General features: G+C 48.3%; 1 protein-coding gene across 1 annotated transcript; it reads right to left on the bottom strand.

Annotated features, from left to right (window-relative positions):
• Positions 1 to 9116: 9116 nt before the first annotated feature.
• On the bottom strand, positions 9117 to 20387 carry SCD (stearoyl-CoA desaturase; the record flags this gene model as incomplete). Its single annotated transcript, XM_079718052.1, has 6 exons — positions 9117 to 9316; positions 12690 to 12922; positions 14400 to 14605; positions 15575 to 15705; positions 19553 to 19835; positions 20361 to 20387. The coding sequence occupies 6 exons, from the start codon at positions 20385 to 20387 to the stop codon at positions 9117 to 9119; spliced, it is 1080 nt and encodes a 359-aa protein (XP_079574178.1).
• Between the last annotated feature and the right edge of the window lie 638 nt (positions 20388 to 21025).

Raw genomic sequence — 21025 nt, 5'->3', positions numbered from 1 at the left:
ATCTTTTGGATCTCATCTTTATCTCTCTTCTAAACACCAGGATTCTTATTCCTTACCATCTTCTAGGTATTTTTTCCACATGGGTATTCTTGTAACTTAAACTCCACATGTTAAAAATTGAACTCCTATTCCCTTTCCAAAATCTGCTTCTCTCTCTATTTTTTTTTTTTTTTTTGCGGTACACGGGCCTCTCACTGTTGTGGCCTCTCCCGTTGCGGAGCACAGGCTCCGGACGCGCAGGCTCACCGGCCATGGCTCATGGGCCCAGCCGCTCCGCGGCATGTGGGATCTTCCCAGACTGGGGCACGAACCCATGTCCCTTGCATCGGCAGGCGGACTCTCAACCACTGCGCCACCAGGGAAGCCCTGCTTCTATTTTTAAAAAACTATTTCAGTTGGTGCAGGTGCTTCCCTTCTAGTCACACAGGAGCGAAACCTCAAAGTCATTTCTGACTCCTCTCCCCGTTCATCTCACATATCCAATCAATTAAGTGCTAGTGATTTGACTCCAAAATACCTCTCAACCTGTGCCCTTCCTTTCCATTTGACAGTTACTATCCTAGTTTTCTGGTCTCATGACCTCCTAACTGATCTTCCAGCCATAACCTCGTCCTTCTCTGATCTGCTCCTTATGTCAACTTTCTGAAACATCAGAGTTAACTTTCTGAAAGACTGAGATTATTTTCCTCTCCCGCTTCAAAATAACTGACGGCTCCCTAGCGCTCACAGAAGCAAGTCTGAACTCTCCAGGCAGGCTTTCAAGGCTTCCCTCCACGTAGCGATCCCACTCCCTCACTCCTCCTGCAGGCTCCTGTTACCTCAGCCCTGACCTCTCGGAACACATTCCTGTTTCTGCTCTACCCTGTGACTATCCAGTCTTTAGTCTGTTTTGCTGATTCTTTGCTCGCTGCCTCTTACATGACAGGTGTTTGGTCTATTGCAGATGAGAATAAAAATTAGCTCTGCCTACTGGCCTGTCGTGGTCAGCAAGGTCTCGCACTGCCTCAAAGTCAGTCATGGATTAAGAGCCCATATTGATAATCCTGAGTTAGGGAGGGGCTGGCAGTGAGGGAGGAGAAAGTCTCTCTACATTTGTTCGCAGCAGAGAAGCACTGGATTCTGCGTTGGGAAGGAAAGCACAGTGTTCTCCATTCCTATGTAAAACTCTCCTAGAATTCTATAGTGCAGATGTCTTCCCAGGTGAATGGTATTTCAGTATTTTCCCCATTTCAGTGAATGGCAAACTGAGGTCTAGGAGAGGCTGAGCTCTGAGTCAGACTCCCCTCCCCAAAAAGGGCGGCAGCCGTCCTGTGATTCAAAGAGAGAGAGGCTATAAGGATAGCACCTCCTGATTGGCGCAGACTGAGTCAGACAAGCTTGGGGGCTGCTGATTGGCTCCGGGTTGATCAGGCGCTGTTGGGCTGTTGTAAATGTAAATAGCTCTGTGACCGGCAGTAACCCCGGTGAGAGCGGGTGGAGAGGGAGGCTCTTCCTCTCTATTCACGTCTGCGCCCTGACAGGCCCAGACAGGCAGGCCCTTTAGCAGGGGGGCTGGGCAGGACAAGGCTAGGGCTTGTATCTTTGGAGATCTTAAGCTTGAGCTGAGAGTTAAAACACTCGCCTGCAAGTCTGAGACAGGGCTGGCAGCTTCCACACAGAGCTGCTTCCTTTCTGCTCTCAGCTTTGACTGTTTAAGACAGGTTAATGGAATGTTCTGTGTGGGGACGGAGGTGTTGGAGGGCGCTAGGAGGGTTGTTTTATGGGGTAACATAAATGGCTGTGGTGGTGTGCCACAGGGAGATGGAAGCCTGCCCTCCTCTGTTTCCTGGTCACAGAATCCTGTTTGTTGAAAAGGCAAGAGCAGAGGCAGAGCATAAGGCCAGAGGCGATACTGCTGCCCAGGTTTGTGCATTGATCGTCTTTCTACTAGAGGTGCAGCTTCTCCCACCCTCTACTCCGGGGGAAAGGGAAGTGTGTTGGGACTGGCTTTCTTGGAAGTAGGGAGCAGGAAAGGAACAAATGTGTACATGTTAAGAATAAAGGGTGAGGACTGCCCTGGTGGCGTCGTGGTTAAGAATCCGCCTGCCAATGCAGGGGACACGGGTTCGAGCCCTGGTCCGGGAAGATCCCACATGCTGCAGAGCAACTGTGCACCACAGCTACTGAGCCTGCGCTCTATAACCCACGAGCCACAACTACTGAGCCCGCGTGCCACAACTACTGAAGCCCGCACGCCTAGAGCCCATGCTCCGCAACAAGAGAAGCCACTGCAATGAGAAGCCCACGCACTGCAATGAAGAGTAGCCCCCGCTCACCACAATTAGAGAAAGCCCGCACGCAGCAACGAAGACCCAACGTGGCCAAAATAATATAATAAATAAATTTATTTAAAAAAATTTTTAGAAAAAGAATAAAGGGTGACCCTCACACATTGCTAGTGGGGAATGCTGCACCCACTGTGGAAAACAGTTTGGTGGTTCCACAAAGAGTTAAACGTGGAATTGCCGTATAACCTAGCAACTCCACTCTTAGGTATAAACCCAAATAAATTGAAAACAGGTACTCAATTACTTATACACAAGTGTTCATAGCAACACTATTTACAGTAGTCAAAAGGTGGAAGCAACTCAAATATTCATCAACAATGAATAGAGAAACCAATTGTGATATATTTATGCAATGGTATATTATTTGGCAATAAAAAGAAATGAAGTAGTGATACATGCTACAGGGTGGATGACCCTCGAAAGCATTATGCTGAGAGGAGGAAGCCAGACACAGAAGGTCACGTATTGCAGGATTCCACTTATATGAAATATCCTGAATAGGTAGATCCATAGAGACAGAAAGCAGACTGGTGGCTGCCAGGGCCTGGCAGGAGCAGGGAGTTGGCGAGTGGCTGTGGAACAAGTACAAAGTCTTCTTTTGGGGTGATAGAGAGTTTTCGGAACTGGATAGAGGTGGCGACTGCACAACGTTGTAAATGGACTAAAATGTCACCGGATTGTTCAGTTTAAAATGGCTAATTTTATGGTATGTGAATTTTACTTAAAACATATGTATATGAAACAAACAAATACAAAGACCGAAGGGTGAGTCCTTACTGCTGTTCAGAATTCTCTGAGGATCCGGACTGTGATGAGGAGCAATCTGCCCTTTCACTTTCCCTTTCCTCTGGTTGGTCACAAAGTTCTAAAGCCTGGCCTGACCCTGGCTGCTCCCTGCTCCTACGGTAGAGGGCCAGCAGGAGAGGGCCCCTCGGGCCCCTCGAGACAATCCTAGCTTGGAAGTAGAAGCGCCGCGTGAGTCAGCACAGCAGACACTTGGGCTTTGTGAGCTCTCTGTGGCCTGGGTGCAGCAGGCAGGGCAGGCCCGAGCGGGGGAGGGGCAGGCCCGGGTCCTGAAAATGGGAAGGCTGTGCCTCTAGCAACCCCAGTATAGAATCTCAGCTGCTTGGAACCTGCAATTAAGGCCTGTGGCATTTGCCCCAGAGTCAGCATGCAAGAATCAGCACTGTGCCCGCGGCTTAGTAAGTTACTATAGGTCACAGAATGCAACCCCACTCCCTGTGACACTTCACACAGTTTGTCGCAGGGACAGAACTCACAAGACATGAGATCTTTCAATAATTTTATCAAGCACTGATTGTTCAGGTGCAGGAGACATTTCTAAGAGAAGATGCCCTTAAGGATTTCAAAACGTGACAGCAGGGTGGAGTATGGTTTGCATAAGTATAGAGGAAATGTCAGCTATGCTTCTATGGTCTGAGAGCTTAAAACTCAGGGGTGGTTGAATGTTAAAACAGGTCACGAGGGGAGTGAGTGGGTTCTTCTGGACCAGAGGATGTGTCTGCAATTTGACTGAATAAATTAAGCTCCCTGCCATTGCAGCCAGGCTTTGCCTCTGAGTATAAGTGAATATCACTGGGCATCTGCTTGCATATCTGAGATTTATGCACTCTGGGTTTATCTAATTTGTCATCTACTTCACACCCATATGGAGAGCAGGTAATGAGCAAAGTTCTGGAGCTGGATCACAGCATCGTTGCTCACTCCCTCACAGTGTATTTTCTCTCCCAGTGAATTCAGTTCCCTCATCAGTAAAACTGAGGTAATAATAGCACCTGCTTTCCATACAGTGAGATAATGCACTGTGCAGCACTCACTACAGTGCCTGGCTATTGTGAATGTTATCACTGCGTCCACGGGTCTGGTGGACTCAGAAGTTGGATTTCCTGCATCAGAAGGTTGTGGGGGTTCTGTTGATGCCTGGCCTCAATCCCTCTATCTAATGTAGAACACGGTACATATATGGATTTTTCCAAGCAATCTGGTATTGCAAGTGTATCATCTAGACTTGCTATGGTTTACAGCAGCTGTCCTTTCTCATGTGGCTGGTGTCTTTGTATCCAAAGACAAAGGAGAGACTTGGAAGGAACAGTGCAATTATAGAACAACAGAAAAAATGGTCCAACCTGAACATTTTAAACAAAATAGAGGGAAAGGCCAGATATTAAGCAAGTGCCACCATCAACTTATTAAGGTCTGGCAAGGCCTCAATGAATATAGACTTGATGTTGGATGCTCAGAATCACTCTGAGAGAATCTTGCTTCTTGTCCAAGGTGAGGGTAACCTTACATTAGAAAGTGAGGGGCGCTGGTTCTGTGGAATGCTTAGAAGCCCAGGCATTGTCCAGGTGGCTTCTGTTGGAAAATGGAGCTTCTTCAAACTGTAAAAAGTCCTTCTGTTTTCCACATGAAGATTCTCAAATAAGGTGGTAAAAGCTAAAGCCTTTTCCACCTAATGATCATGAAGCCCTCTCTACCCCAAGAATTTACAAGCCTTCCCTGGGATTGTTTTTCCTGTCTTCCTGCTGTTGTTAATCAGCATTTTCAGGAAGCTACTCTGTTAGCGGGAGGGACTACATTTCAGAGGAATGACCTGGATGGCCCAGCCTGGGTTGCCAGGTACAGGACTGCTTTCCAGTGTCTCCTGCTGCTCCCTTCCTCTCTTAGTATCTCTGTTTTGGGTCCATGTGACCATGGGACACGCAGGAGTCCTGACATTTCCCCAGGCCCAAAGTGCCAGCTGGTGTTAATGTGTTTGATCTAATGGCAGCAGACTACTGGCTTCCTGTTGCCAAGGCTGAGTTTAACCTAAAGTTACCCCTAGGAAGGGCAGGAGAGCAGGGCGGGTTACTGGGGTATGAGTCAACCATTGTGGCTTCTTGTACTTCTTTTTTACTCTTAAAGATATAGGAACAGGACATAAATAAGGTGGTGAATAAGTCCCAAGAGACTGAATCACAGCCAAAAAAACCTCTCAAACACAGGGCAGTCAGATTCACTTCACTTTTATTAGGAACAAACACAATCTCAGATCAGTACAACTAGCTTCAGAGTTGATATTAATAGAAATTATTCCAAAATTATTCTTAGGTCACAAATAACTACTATCCCACATAAAAAGGGAAAAATCCCACCCAATCAAGGAAAAGGTATCCTGTGTATGTTTCCATGGCAATGTGTTTATGCATTCTCAGATTTTTGTCTGGCTAGTTATCCACCACTTATCTAATGGGTTTATTCAATCTCTCAGAGAGAACCATATAGATCCATGATAGCATCCAGGACACGTGGTTCATGGTGGACACAGTTCACGGTGGATACTGCTACTATAAAAATACTCAGGACTTAAGAGAATTCCTCTGCTGAAGGATCCCAAAATGCTTTATAAAAAGCATTAGTCACGCCTCAAAACTGCCCTTTGAGGTAGGTCAGTATTATTATCTCATTTTAACAGAAGGAAAACCGAGGCACATTATAGTTAAATGACTTGCCCAGGGTCACACAGCAAGTCCGTGGCACAGTGGTAGGAGAGGCCCTGGCCTTAACCACCCGTGTAACCTTGACATCGTGCTTTCTTTAACTTTTCACGCTGACCCATTTGAGCTACACTTACAGAGAATACACTCAGGATACTAGCTAACTAGGAGAAAAAGTTTCCATTTTAAATGCTACAACCATCTTTTAATATTAAAAAAAAATTATAAGTCAAATACATTCAAATTCCTTCCACCCCCCATCATATGTGGGCAATTAATAAAAACAGCCCTAAGGAAAGTTTCCAAAACAAAGCCCAGAAGGGAATCCTGCAAACAGCTATACTGATAATTCTCCAGCCAGGCCCCCTTTTCTACTAGCCACTTCTGCAGGCTCTCAGGTGCAAAAGAACTCCACAGAGGGAGCAGGGAGGAAGCAGAGCAGGCTCAGATGCAACACTGATTAAAAAAGATGTAAGGCACCCAGATAAGTTGTCAGCACGCCCACAAAGCAAGGACTGTTAGAAACTGGACCCCATCCAGCCTTGTGTAGGGTCATGGTATAGATCAGATCCATCGAACACAATTAGAATAGAAAGATAAAAGTTGGTTTTGATCATCAGGTGTAAAGCAGGCCTCTGATGACCTGTGGAATTAAAACTACCCCACAGGCATTTCCAAGGGGTAGGTACTTGGGTCAGTGGATCTAAACTACAGTGATCTTCCATTCGATTTTTTTCTACTGAAAGGAACAGCTCAAAAGACAAGGATGCCTTTAGTCCAGCCCAACCCCTGTGGCCTCCATCTATTCAATTAATACAGAAAGAAATGCTCTCCTCCCTTCCATCCTTGGGGCTCAACAGTGGACAGAGCATTTGGTACTGTACATTTCCAATCTTAATAGAGTAAAGCCAGGCTTCTGCATTGACGACTGAGGTTACAGGGACAGGAGTGGCCCAAGGTTCTCAGACACCGATGTTTCTTCAGAACTCCTCTATACTATTGTCTGCCCTAGGCTGTGTTGTGGGGAATGCTGGTTAGTTTGCTGAACAGAGACGCTGTTCAACAAAGTTCATGGCATCTCACATCCCAAGTCTCAGCCAAAGCTTTGCTGTATACCCTGGCTCCAGGGGCCGGGACCTCCTTTGGAGTGAGGCACTTTGGAACTTGCCTTTGCTTCTTGTGCTTCCCAGTGAAGACTTGGCTCCTCCTACTTCTGCAAGCCTTGCACTGTCAGCTGGGAGCACTGACTCAGGCTGGGCAGGCTTACTGAGTAAGCAGGAGGCATCCAGCATCCTCTCTGGTTCTGACCAGACACTGGAGACTAAAAACAAACCCTCTTTTGCTCCATGGCTGGCTCACTGGCACAACATGAGCATTTGGCTTGGCTATGCCTCATGCGGGAGAATGCCTGTGCCCAGGATGTCTCCAGCAGGGTTTGCTAGCCTTGTCTTGAGTCATCAGTGTGGTGGGGAAGCACAAGGGTGTAGGTGGAGACTCTGGAGGCCAAGTGAAAGTGGCAGCTCGCTCAACTTTATAAAGAGAAACAGAGGTTCAGCTACCCTGAGCATACTGTCTGTAGGAGAGGGAGCTGCCTGGACCACAGTAGCCATCACTGCCTCTGAATACACACGAAGGAGGCTTGCCTATCCAGAGAAAGAAGAAAACACTGGGGAGGAGATAGAACTGGCAGGAGAAAATGGACAGAGAGGGAGGAGCCAGGAATCCATAGTTAGGGTAGTTAAGAGATTCCTACCCCACCCCCCAGGCAGTCCTATACTTTAGGCTAGAAGTTAACAGAGAAGGAAGAGTGAAAGGGTTCAACACTGTGGGGAGAAGCCTTCTAGTTCTTTCTCAGTCCGAGGAGAAATCGAAATTAATGAAATGAACCCAACATCTAACTTGTTTGTATAACAAGCTTCCATATTAGGACACCCAATAACTTACTCAGTAACCTTCCAAATCCCCCAGCAGTGTGTTCTCAGAGCCCTTCTTTTGTAATGTTCCCTCTTAGGAACTGCCTACAGACCCTGCCCCTCAACCTCTCCATCTCCTGTCCAGCAGCGAGAGGAAAGGAGACAACCTGCCTAATTCTTCCTCTTCTTCAAGCCCCACTCTCCTTCAGAGGGAAATACTCTAAAAGGATTATTTTAATATTCCAAGCAAAGTACCCATGGACATATAGCTCTATGTTTGACCCAACTCCACCTCCGAAAATCCTTTCTTTTTTGGGAGGCAGCTATGCTCACCACTGTACCACCAACACATCTTTTTTGGATGTCTCAAAATGCTGAAGCCACCTTATTTCTATGAGGGGAGCTGATCAATATACCAAAGATGGCAAAGCAGAAAGATGAAAGAATTTTGATGATTCCATGAGCTGCTGGAATCACCAATTCTGGAAACAACCAACCCTCAAGATTTCTTGTTATCTGGAATAAGAAATCTTCCTGTTATGAAAGAAAGAAAAAAAAATCCTTCCCCAGCAGAGACCACTTTTACCATAAACTAAATGCTTCTTCTTTATCCTCAGCCTAAAGTATATTGGGACATTGAGATTTGCTTTTGAGTTCTAGCATTGCCAAGCTCCACGGCCATTCCCCAGTCAGAGTCAGGAGAGAAAGGAAGCATGCTGGGTGGTGGGCAGGCAGCTGGGTGTCTGATCACAGCAGGAGCTTCCTGCCTTGTTTCCCACTTCAACTCATCCTTATTTATCAATCATATCATGCATGCTAACTCTCTCCCCTGACAATTTACCTGCTTTCAAAGCTTTGTGCCAATAAAGTTATTTTTCCATTTCATATAGCAAAAGCCTAAGCTGAAGCTAACTGGGGGCCTTCCCAGAAGATTTTGTCATATCTCTAGCTTGAGCCACCCACCTTAAAGCTCAGGGCAGCTCAAGGAAAGGGTTATCTGGGGCAAAGACCACTAGTTTTGGACTCTAGAAAGGTTGTCTAGGCTTTGGAAGCTGGAAACCCACCAATGACTGACCAGCTGCTTGCCTGGGGGGCATTGAGGGGGAAGAGAAAGGAAGGTGATAGGAACAAAACAAAGGGGAGGATAATGGGACTAGAAGAGAAAGAAGAAAAGAAAAGAAATAAGAACGTGAGCTTAGCATCATAAAGGCAGAGTTGTTGGCTTTCAATTTTAAAAGAAAATTTAAAAGAATACTGTACTGGAGTGGGTTAACGTCATCATCTTTAGCATCCTGGTAGCATTATTCAGTAGTTAATAAACAGAACATTAAACCTCTGCCCAGCTGGCTTTTGGAAAAGGAAACCGAGGGACCCCAAATTCAGCCACTCTTGTAGCTTTCATCTCCAGTTCTTTTAATCCTGGCCAAGACGGCAGCCTTGGATACTTTCTTTCGGTCATAAGCCAGACCGATGGCAGCCATGCAATCGATGAAGAATGTGGTAAAGTTGATGTGCCAGCGGTATTCACTGGCAGAGTAGTCATAGGGAAAGGAGTGGTGGTAGTTGTGGAAGCCCTCACCTGGAACAAAGCAGAGAAAAGTTATGGAGCTACACTGGATTGCTGGCTTCTTGATCTTGGCACTCTGGTTACCTAGCGGAGTACCTCAAACATAGTAGAAACCTGCTGCTGTTGAATGAATGAATGGATGAATCCAGTCTTTTAAACTCTGAACCAAACAGATTCCCTCAGAGGCATCTTAAGAAATGACTGGGGAGACCCAGGTCACCATGGCTCTCTGGGAGCCTTTGTGGGAGGAGGACGGGAAGTTTCTGAGAGGATAAGATGATTTGAGAGAAACTTCTATCACTGGGAGTGGATTTTAGACTGGAAAATTCCAGAGCTTCACAAAATATTGGTATGAGACCCTAAAGGCTCTGTGTGTATGTGCATGTGTTAGGGTGGGGAGAGGAGAGAGTCCAGAATGAAGAACCTTTGCTGTGTTTCTTACAAAGGTGAGCAAAGGAGTACACCTTTCCCCACTGCATGGGTACTCTCTCCAAGGGTGGAAGGTACCAACAGAATTGGGCAGCAACAGTCAAGTCAGAAGAAAGAAGGCCCAGCCCATGGGCCCAAGTTCCTCAGCCTCCACTGGTTCAGAGTAGACTGCTCTGGCTTCTAATTCTTTGAGCTTTGACCCTGGTGTGGGGGGTGAAGCTGATAAAACAGAAGCTCTCTGAGGGAATAAGAATCAAAAGGCTTAGGTAGTCCCTCTAAGATTCTGAGATGAGCAGTTCACTTTGCTGGATAGAGGAAAATCAAAGAGATTCTGGATTCAGGATAATTTCTGTAATGCATCAAGCTGTGGAAACTCCACAGACAGAGAGTTCTCTAATCCGCGGCAGGATCTTCTTTCTGAACCCCATTCAACAATAACAATACCAACCCTTATGAGGCTGGGGTAAAGCTAGGTAAAGAAGAGCTAATAGGGACTTCCCTGGTGGCGCAGTGGTTAAGAATCCGCCTGCCAATGCAGGGGACATGGGTTTGAGCCCTGGTCCGGGAAGATCCCACATGCCACAGAGCAACTAAGCCCATGTGCCACAACTACTGAGCCTGCGCTCTAGAGCCCCTGAGCCACAACCACTGAAGCCCACGTGCCACAGCTACTGAAGCCCATGTGCCGCAACTACTGAAGCCCGCGAGCCACAATTACTGAAGCCCAGGCGCCTAGAGCCCACGCTCCTCTGCAACAAGAGAAGCCACCACAATGAGAAGCCCGCGCACTGCAACGAAGTGTAGTCCCCGCTCACTGCAACTAGAGAAAGCCTGCGTGCAGCGACGAAGACCCAACACAGCCAAAAAAAAAAAAAAATTAGCTAGTAAAATAGTGTGCTGAGCCCTTTGAAGATGAAAGAGCCCCAGTAGAGTAATAATGGCATTAGTAACCAAAAAGGAAGGAAGTCCTGTGATGGGAAAGACACCATCCAGGGCATCATCTCAAGGTACATCCTTTCTCTGACTATCCACAGTGCGGATCATCAGTTTATCCAGTGTGAAGTGAGTAGGAGGGTAGGAAAGCCCCAAGGCTAAAGGTACTGATGGAGGATTACTAATTTCCGTAAGCGACTTTGCAGCTAGGCTCTGTATAAGCACTAGCCAGGCCCACACTTATCAGATTTAAACTGAATCAGACACACGCACAGTTGCCAAGGGAGGAAAAAAGAGGAGGAAGGTCAGTGGGAGAAAGAAGGACGAGACTTTGCAACTGGGGCAGCAAGATACAGCCCAAGAGAGGCTCAAGGGGTGAGGCCAGCTTTAGCAGAGAGAAGATGAGCATGTGACTGCGGGGGAGGTAATTCAAGAAGAAAAAGATTAGAAAGGCAGGGCAGCAGGCTACTGGAGAACAAAGGGTGAGGTGATAAGCGGGGAGAGCAGGTATGGAGGAATGATAACAGAGACAAAGTAAGCTACTGGCAGCCACTTTGAATGGGTGGTCATAAAGAGGCTGGGGCTGGGGAAGACAGATCTGTTTGCAGGACAAGACCGATCTCATTCCAGAAACTTCCATAACGTTCATTAATTTTCTATGAAAATAGCCTGTATGATTGATTTCAAACATGGTTCAGAGTAAGAACATGGACAAGAGTACAAGGTGTCTGAAAGGAGGGGGAAGGTGCATGAAAGTTAAAAAGAGATGAAAAAATGTCTTTAGTGCAGATAGTAAAAAAAGATGGTCAGGGTTGAGAATATAAAGGTAGGTTTTAAAGAGAACAAAGCAAAGGCTAGGCCATGGTGTAGGTAAATGTGTGGAGCAGGGAGGCTGCCTTGAGATGCTGAATGACCAACAGCACTGATGACCAGTGTGCAAGAGGCCATGGGGTCTGCTTAAGGAAATCTAATTCCAGGCCTTAGTCAAGGTCTATATTTAGTTGAAAAGAGTGATGGACAAAAAAAAAAAAAAAAAAAAAAAAAATGGAGACAGATTGTAGAACCCTGTTGTCTTAGACTCTGGCTATTGGAACTGGAATGGTATAAATAAATTCTTGAATAGTCAGCATTAGATCAGTGAGCAGATACTTGTGATCAAACTAACTGCTTTACTGGGAGTTCCCTAAGCCACGTTGAGGGGAGGGAGTGCTCCCAGCGCAGAAGAGGAGCAGAAGAGAGAAAAATAAAGGACAAGAGATGAGAATGGTAGGTGGTGATAAAGGGCCACCAACAGTTGCTTTGATGTCCTTCATACTGGCATCACCAAGCAATAAGGCATGAAATACACTTCAAGTATGGCCTCTCTGAAAATAGCAAGGTGACAAAAGAGAAGCTTATTGAATTAAATGACAACTATTTGTTCTACATGTTGTATAGCATGTCTAAATATAAAACACTAGGCTTACCAGCCACCCAGATCAGAGATGATCCCCAAAGGGGATCATCATACATAGCATTTGGGGATCGTGCTGGAACCTGGAATCAAAGGCATTGTTATTTTTCACGCTTTTCTCATTTATTTATTTAGTTTTGGCTGTGTTGGGTCTTCGTTGCTTTGTGCAGGCTTTCTCTAGTTGCGGCGAGCGGGGGCTACTCTTTGTTGCAGTGCACAGGCTTCTCATTGCAGTGGCTTCTCTTGTTGCGGAGCATGGCCTCTAGGTGCGCGGGCTCAGTAGTTGTGGCGCACGGGCTTAGTTGCTCCGTGGCATGTGGGATCTTCCCAGACCAGGGCTCTAACCCATGTCCTCTGCATTGGCAGGCGGGTTCTTAACCACCGCGCCACCAGGGAAGTCCCTCACCCTGTTCTCTTTACATAGGACTTGCTGCTTAATTCTCAAGGATTTTTAATATTGCCCCTTAGTTTTATAGTGTAAAGACAGAGAGGGGTCATAAAACAGGTGAATCTGGTTTTTCTGGCTCCTAGCCTAATACCCTAAGCTGCAGACCACTAGATGTGACTTACCTACAGCTCCCAGTGAAACCAGGAGATTCTCTCGGGGGTTAATGGTCTTGTCATAAGGGCGATATCCGTACAGGTGGGCAGCACTGTTCACCAGCCAGGTGGCATTGAGCACAACGGCATAACGCAGGAAGGTGGCGACTAACAGGCTGTGTGGAAAAGTTTCACCCCAGCAGTACCAGGGCACGAGTGTGGGCAGGATGAAGCACATCACCAGGACAGCGGGTTTGTAGTACCTACATTGAAAAATCACATGCCCGGTCAGTGGAGAGAGGACTCTGAGACCTACCTGATTTTCTATTCTCACACGGTTGGGCTGTCTCTTTCTTTCTACATTGTGAGCACAGTGTGGCAGGAAACAGAGCAAGAGGGAGTGGGGTGGGAAATCTTCTGAGAATGTAGTGTTATTATCATACTTCTTAGATGAAGTAATGAGGGGTTAAATGACTTTTCTAGGGTCACACCACCAGGAACCAGGTGGAGCAAAGATTGGAATCCTTTGTCTCCTGACTCTAAATCCATTGCTCTCTTGCTACAGCATAATACCACTTTGGTAAAACAGGTGGGGTCCAAATTACAGACTGAGTTCTCCTTCCCGGGTTTTTCCATTCTGCCTTTGGGCTTACTTTCTCTTTATCAGTGCTCTTGGCAGAATCTATGTTTAGTATCTTGCCTCCATCTCCTGCTAGCCAGGAATCCTTCTCATCCTTCCTCTTCTTTTCCCTCAGAGAGGCACTCCGAATGTCCTAGATGCCTGCAGGTCTGTCCCTCTGGAGGCCCTGTCCCATTCTTCATTCTCCCAAATGTACAGCAGGCCATTGACATCCCAAGGGAGCTGATTTCCTACACCCCTCCAGCAGTCAAGTCTGATCCTCTTGTATCATTAATAACCCCTGCTTCCAACTCCTCTCCACTCCTACCACCACTTCCCTGCACGGATCCCCACTACCTCCCCACCTGTGGCCCTGCTTCCCACCTCTTTAGCTCAAGGCCTTCTCTCACCTATCCCCAGAGTGACCTTTCTAAAGCACACCTCCAACCATGCCACATTCCGGCTCAAAAGCCTTTTCATGGTTTCCTATTGCCTGGGTTAAAGTAAACCTCATCTGCTTTTAATACTCCACAAGAATGGCATCGGTTTCCCTTTCTAGCCTTATTTCCTACCACACCCTGTACTTCAAAGGACTCTGTTGCTGGAACAAACTTCAGCTCATTCTTTCTGTTTGCACTGTCCCCCCCTCCCCACCTGTGAAAATCTCTATCCATCAGTGGATTCCAAAGCTACTTTCTTCATAAGTAGGAATGTTCCCCTGATGTTCCCCACTCTGCAACCTCCCTCCCCTTTGTGCCTCTCCTGGGTATGGAAAATATTTTGCCACGTATCATAGGTATTTGGACACTTGGCTTATCCCTCCACTCCCCAATAAGCTATGAACTCCTTGAAGGTAAGGACCATGACACATTCAGCTTTGTATCCATGACCATCCTAGGTCAACAAACATTTGTTGAATTTAATTGGTTTGGGTAGCTCAGAGAGAAAGAAACAACAACAGTCTATGGCTATGGGCCTGTGGGCTATTAAAAATTAGGGTTTTAAATTATAATTTGGGATATGGAAACCCAGTAAATTTCTCAGCTCATGTTGACAAGTCCTAGGAGAAAAAAGTGGGTCACCAAATGCCAGGTCCCCAGCTCCATCATCATGTCACTCACCTCCTCTGGTACACCAACAGCTTCTCAGCTTTTAAGTCAGATAAGTTTAGCAAACCACCCTTCTCTTTGACTTCTGGGTGTTTGCGCACAAGCAGCCAACCCACATGAGAGAAGAAGAAGCCACGTCGGGAATTGTGGGGATCAGCATGTGTTTCCGAAAACTTGTGGTGGGCACGGTGATCTCGGGCCCATTCGTAAACGTCATTCTGGAGGAACAGAGAAGAGGAATGAAGGCCTGAGGAGAGACACCCTCTCAGGGGAGTTCCAATGGCTGGGGAGTCTGCACAATCTCTTCCTTCTCTTGCCCCACAGGGACAACGTGGGGAGCCTTCAAGGCATTAAGTGCTATGGCAGAGATGATTATGTAACCGTGGGATATTGCCATGGAGAAGGGGATTAATTTGGTTTCCTCTTACTCCAAGCTAAGCCTTGCACTACATGCTATCCTTTACCCACTGCTACTGCTTAATAACTATGAGTTCCCGTTCTCCAATTCCCTTCATTCTATCTCTGCTATAAACTTCCTGCTTCAACAAACCTCAACACTTGACTTAGGCAGCCTGGTAGCCCAACATAGGACCATAGCGTTGGTCTACCTAAACCTTCAGTGACACAATTTCCCCATCTGTGAAATGGGGATAACAATAGCAGCTACCTCCTAAGATCGTTGTGAGGGTTTAATGAGGTAATCTATGACAAGTGCTTAGAATAGTGCCAGGCATATCGTTAGCACTATAAAAGTCTATGATCTTCTTACCTGAAAACAACAGAGTTCATGAATCTGTGAAACATTAACTTCAGCCCCATTGTGGTGGAATCCTAAGACATTAAAGTAGTGAATGTCTTGTTCAATGTCTGCCAGGGAAACCAGGGTCAGTTCCTGCCTTATGCACTTATGAAGGACCACAATGGCCAGACTTTGTGATAGCAGAGGATCAAAAATGACCCTATACACTGAGAATATTTCCTCTTTATCTCCTACTTCCCTTTTCCAGTCACTCAGAAGTAAACTTATGTTTTATGGACTTCAGGACTGAACTTGAACTTGACTATAAGGAGAAAGTGAAGTGGCTGTCCAGGTGCTGCTCCTCTCCAGGCACTGATCGCCTCCATTCTACCCCCAGATCGTCAAGAAAGAGTGAGGAAAAAAGAGCTGAGCACAGTTGGCTTCTCACCTGGAATGCCATCGTGTTGGCAATGATCAGGAAGAGGCGTAGGGGCAGCCGAGCTTTGTAACTTCGGTGACTCCACAGGCGATGGGCTCCTGCTGTGACGCCCAGGGCACTAATCAGATAGTAGAAAAACGCTGCCCGGAGAAGACAGGGCAGGGAGTCATTAATCTGGGAAAGCATTCACATGATGTTCTCCTCAGGTCAGAGTCTGTGTGTTCTTTAGCCTCCCAGTGAGGTTCTGCTTTTTCCTGAACTCCAGGGATACCTTGATCTCTTAGGCTCCTTTGATTTTATCACTTGAAAAATACCATCACCTCTCATCCTCTCAACCTAGGAGCAGGAATAAGCTTAGGAGTCCCGGGAACTTCAGAAAGGCAGGACAGAGAAGAGGGCTCTCACCCTCCAGCCACTTGGCATTCTCATTCGTGAAGGACACTCTCCCAGATCGCATCTCCTCTGACCCTCTGCTAACCTTCTCCAAGGCTTGAAGGGCCGCAGACTACTCCTGCAGCGCTTAAGACACATAAGCAAGGATGGTATTAAAATATTTAACAGACAGTATGGTCTGGGCACTGACCAATTCAAGGGTCCCTGGGTTCTAGGGGACATTAAGGGGGCTCAGAACTAGGGCTATTTACCAGCTGGTACAAAAGCATTTCAATCTTTTTGCAGGTGGTGTGGCCATAGGAGGGGAAAATTTGCCCTGCATGTAAGTCATAGCTGCACAGCGTCTTAAGCTTCGCCAAGGATTTTATATTCTCCGATTCACTGGATACCCTGAATGGGGTTTAATATCCTCACTTTGCAGTTGAAGAAATAGAAGCTCAGAGAAGTTAAGTGTTTATCTATCGTCACATGGCAAGTAAGAAATGGAGCCAAGATTTGAAACTAGACTTTCTGTCAATAAGCAGTTTATGTTCGGAAGTCTGGCACAAGGATGTGTACCATCCACCTCCCCAAGATAGGCACAAGGTTCCTGTGTCTCGCCTTTGCCATGTCCCTCTGCCAGCCCACACTCCCTTTGGCAAGGCTAATTCTAGATAATAGCGGCACGGACTCAAAGCTGTGGGTGGAGCACCCCAATGCTGTCCTGCCTCACCTTCCTGGAGGCCTGCAGGCTCCGGGGGCGCCAGACAGAGTCTCTAACTGGGAGGCGGGTTGCTTGGCATACCTACCTTCCTCTGTTCAGTAACTCTAGGAGGCAGGGGCTGAGGCCTTGGTAGAGCAGTGGCTGTTGACAATGTTTCATTCCTAGGGAAGCAGCTAGAAACAATGGATCCTCAGTGGCCACTGAACTTAGTTGCAGTTGGAGACACCACACATTGTAACAAATCGTCCTGTGTTCTTCTTCAGCCATAGATACCAGTTTCCTAAACAAGCTCCTCCCACCCCACCCATCTTCCTCTACCCTATCCTATTCCTCCTACAGGACGGGGAGGAGAGCCATGGAGCTAGAGTCTGTCCCAGTGAGAGTTCTACCCACAGTCCCTCTGGGCTGAATTAAGGCCCCCTATGATTTGCTGGTCTCCGGCCACGTGGTAATATCCTCCCAGATGCAGTATCTTGCCTGCACCTGCACCTGGATAAATGACAGTTGAGCCACAGCCCGCCAATCACTAAGGGTGAAGAAGAATGTCTTTGGGCACAAAAGAAGCACTCAGCTCAGAAGCAAGGAAGTTACTGGGGTTGTTTCATGCCACCGAAGACCCTGGCAGGTTGACTCAGAAAGCACATAAGATCCTTGCATTAACAAAGGAATTGGGAAAAGCACCCAAGCCCTCTGGTGCCTTTTTCTCTAAGGCTTGTCTAATAGAAGGCCTTGCGTCAGTTGGAAATTCATTCTCTATTAAAGTCCAAATTGATGGTCAAGCAAAACCTCATAGCTTCAGTGCTAAGAAAGAGACTGGAGAAGTTTTGCCCCATGGCCCCTCAGTGTAGCCAGAGATATCTCTTCAGCCCTTCCCTCAGGGCTCTTCTGAGACACGCTCAAAATTGCTCAGTCATGAGAAATGCTGGAATCACAACCATCTGCTAATCTAGCACTGTCCTTAGGGATAACACAAGAAAAGGTGAAGGCAAGCTCCTGAACCCCGAAGGACCCTCTGACCCTCCCCCCAACCCCCTTTTGTTCCTTAGGAGTTCTGATATCCCCCTACCAAATCGGTCATTCCGTCAGCTAAGCCATCCACCACAGGGCCCAGGGACAGGAGTAAAAAAGTCACAACTTATCCAGTCTTCGTGTGACACATTTCTCTGTCCAAAGGCACAGCACACACCCATGGGCAGGGCACCAAAAATGTAGCGGGCACAGCCCTGGTTTGGGGACAGCATTCTGCCCCCTGCACTAGCAACCGAGGAAGAGGAGTGAGCAGCAGCAGTCTGGCCAAACTCTGGACTTTACAAGAGGCTTACAGGGAGACCTGAGGCTGGAAGGGGCTTGCAGGTGACTAAACACCTGGTGAAGACTCCTCTATTGGGGAGAAGGGGTAGAAAGAGGGGTCCACAGTCTCCCTGGGGAATCCTTATCCCTGCTCTTGATTCCTCACTCTGAACTAAAGTTCTGCTGGGTTCTCAGAAGGGCTAGAGAACAGATGTCCCCCTCCCCTCCCAAATATAAGAGCCCTTCCTGGTCTGCAGGTGAACAGATTTCATCTGCATGTCGCCGGCCCCAGCAATGACACACGTGTAACTTAAGGAGCACTACCTTTCTAATCTCAAAAAAAGTACTGTTGTCCCCAGTGTGTATCTGGAAAAATTGAGAGAGGGGTCTACCCAGTTGCATTTCTCTGTCTGTGGCACCAAGAGGATTCCCCAAGACAAAGCTCCGTGGACCTCGTTAGTCTAAAAGCACCTTTAGACTAAAGAGGTCCTGGAGGACTCGGCTGAGACCTGCCCACTGGCCCTACATAACTCCCCTCCAAGAGTGCAGCTGTCTGCAAGCGCCCCACACCCCGGACTGCTCTGGAAATCCTACAGTTGCTTCCTGGAGAGGGAGTTCTGGCCCACCCCCCTCAGAGAGTGGCGATGTGGGTCCCCTGGGTCTTTAGGCTTCCCTGCTCTCCCCTTCCGAAGTCAGACTTACTGTGGCAGAGGTGGAAATGCCCTCAGAGCGCATGTGTGTGTGCAGGGGGCAGGGCCCTGCTGTCCGCCCAAGCCCATGGAGTCCTGAAAGAGCTGAGCTAAGGGCAGGGCAGGGATGCACTGGGGACTGTCTCCCTCACTGCAGCAGCCTGAAGGCCAGGGCTGCCCAGGCTCAGGGGGCTGGAGCAGGATGAGTGGGGAATGGGACATGAAACACTTCTTTAACCTTATCTCATTCTAAGAACATTTTGTTGAGTGGCACGTGCAGTTCCCTGGAGACCTAATGGAGTCACAGAGCAGCAAATCTGTGTAACTTGGGTTACGCAGGAGACTTCTTCACCTGTCCTTGTGACTAAGGAGCCTGACAGGGCCAAGGGTCAGGGCAAAATAATTTTGTGGATGACCACCGCTCTGTTCCTCCCTCTTCTACTAACTCTTCCTGAGTAGCTTCTCTCGCTATCCCATGACTGTGCTCAGCATATGCCCTCTAAAGCCACTTGTCTAGTCTCATGTCCCCATGCCTCCCAGGTAGGGACCTTGATTCTTTCGTGGCTGGCAGGGCTGGGACAAGCAGTCAAGCAAAAGACTTGAAGCAGGAAACCTCTTTCCGGGAAAGCTGACTCTCTGGCACAGTTCTGCTTACTTCAAAACCTGCGGCCCATGGTCTCAGGGGTCCCTCCCCAACACCCAAATTAAAGGACCTCCAGAACTGACACTCCTGCATCCCAAACCCCCTAGGCTCTGTTCCCAGCCCACCCAGCCTCTCAGGACACCAAAGAGAAATGGCTGGGAAAACCTCGGCCTGGAAGGGCTGGTGTTTCTGCTCTATGTAAGATTCTACTTTATGAAGAGGGGAGAGAACCTGGGGTACTGGGTCAGGAGAACAGGGGGAACTCTTACCCCAGAGCAAGGTGTACATTTTGCAGGTGGGGATCCATGTGATCGCATACAGGGCTCCCAAGTGTAGCAGAGACATGAGGATGATGTTTCTCCAAACATACTCAAGCTTGGGATTTGGGCCCTCCTTATCCTGGTAGCTTGGGTCATAGATGTCATCTCTTATTTCAGGGCGGATGTCTTCTTCCAAGTATAGGGGAGTCTTCTCCAGCTTGCCCCCTCCATTCTGCAGGAGCCTGGAGGGAGGCGCTGTGATGGTGGTGGTGGTTGTGTAGGAGCTAGAGATCTGGAAGGGAGAGGAAGTGGAGGGTCAGGAGATAGGAGAGGACACGTGGACGTAGTAGGGGCCACTTCACTCGCTAATCAAGCTGGGAGAAGGGTGGGGTATAGGCACAGACCTGGCCCCAATACCCACGTTACCTGAGGGCAAGGTCTATCCCAGATGGAAGAGAGGGAAGTCCCTAGGAACGGTGCAGAGAGATTGGGGAGGGGGGCTGAAACCTCAAGGTGAAAGGGAAATAGGAAAGAGGAGTAAAACACTCGCACCCCAACGAACACACAAAGGCAAGCCCGCACGCCTACATACGTAAGAGTACCGGCACGACCGGATTTTTCTTTAAAGCTTAAGAAACAAAAGTTAGGGACCTAAGTTCCCAAATTACAATCCCCATTCCCAACAAACTGAAGGCAGTGCAACTCGCAAAAGATGGCTGTGTGCAGAGATCTCAACTCTCTTCCCCCACCGAGTCACTTAGAAGCCCGACCAGCGCCGGCGAACCCGCGGTCTGGGGGCCATTACTTGGAAGCTCACCTCCTCCTGCAGCAAGTGGGCCGGCATCTGGGCTCTCGGACGCTGGGATCACTTTCCCAGGGCTGAGACTGCGGAGCGGAGTTCGGGGCAGCCCGAACTGAGGGTAGATTAGTTCCCGAGGCCGCTTTTGCGCGGCGATCCGCGGCGCTGCGCTCGGAACCCTCTGCTGCACTGTGCGCGCTGGATCGGTGTCCGGACCCGACCTGCTGTGCGTGGATCTCCCCAGGCTGGTGATTTAAAGGCTAAAGCTGGCAGTGGGTAACCGGGTCCCGTATTTCCTCAGACCCTTTTATTCGTTGCCAACAAGGGGCAAAGTAAGCAGAGTTGGCTCACCGTGGGAGATCCGCATGGGCGGGAGAGGGGAGGAGACGCAAAAATTGGATGCTGCAGACACACCGCGGCTTGGCCGCCGCAGCCCCTGCCTCTGGCCCTGCCCCTGGGGAAATTCTAATGGGCTTCTGTAGACTCTGGCGCGTCATTGGCCGAAGGGAATTTGGTGCCACCTCGTCCTGCCGTTGCCATTGGCTCGGCGCAATCTGCTGTTTCCTCTGCCGCGAGCTCCTCACTCCCCCTCCCCTCCCTTTCTCCTTCTAGGCTTCTCTTCCACCGGCCGCTGGGCCTCTGCCCGGCACCCCGCCGCCTAGGAGGCGCTCGGAAGGGTCCTC

This window comes from Hyperoodon ampullatus (assembly GCF_949752795.1).
Source record: "Hyperoodon ampullatus genome assembly, chromosome: 1".
NCBI lineage: Eukaryota > Metazoa > Chordata > Mammalia > Artiodactyla > Ziphiidae > Hyperoodon > Hyperoodon ampullatus.
The sequence above is the reverse complement of the archived record's forward strand: the minus strand, read 5'-3'. Positions and strand labels throughout refer to the sequence as shown.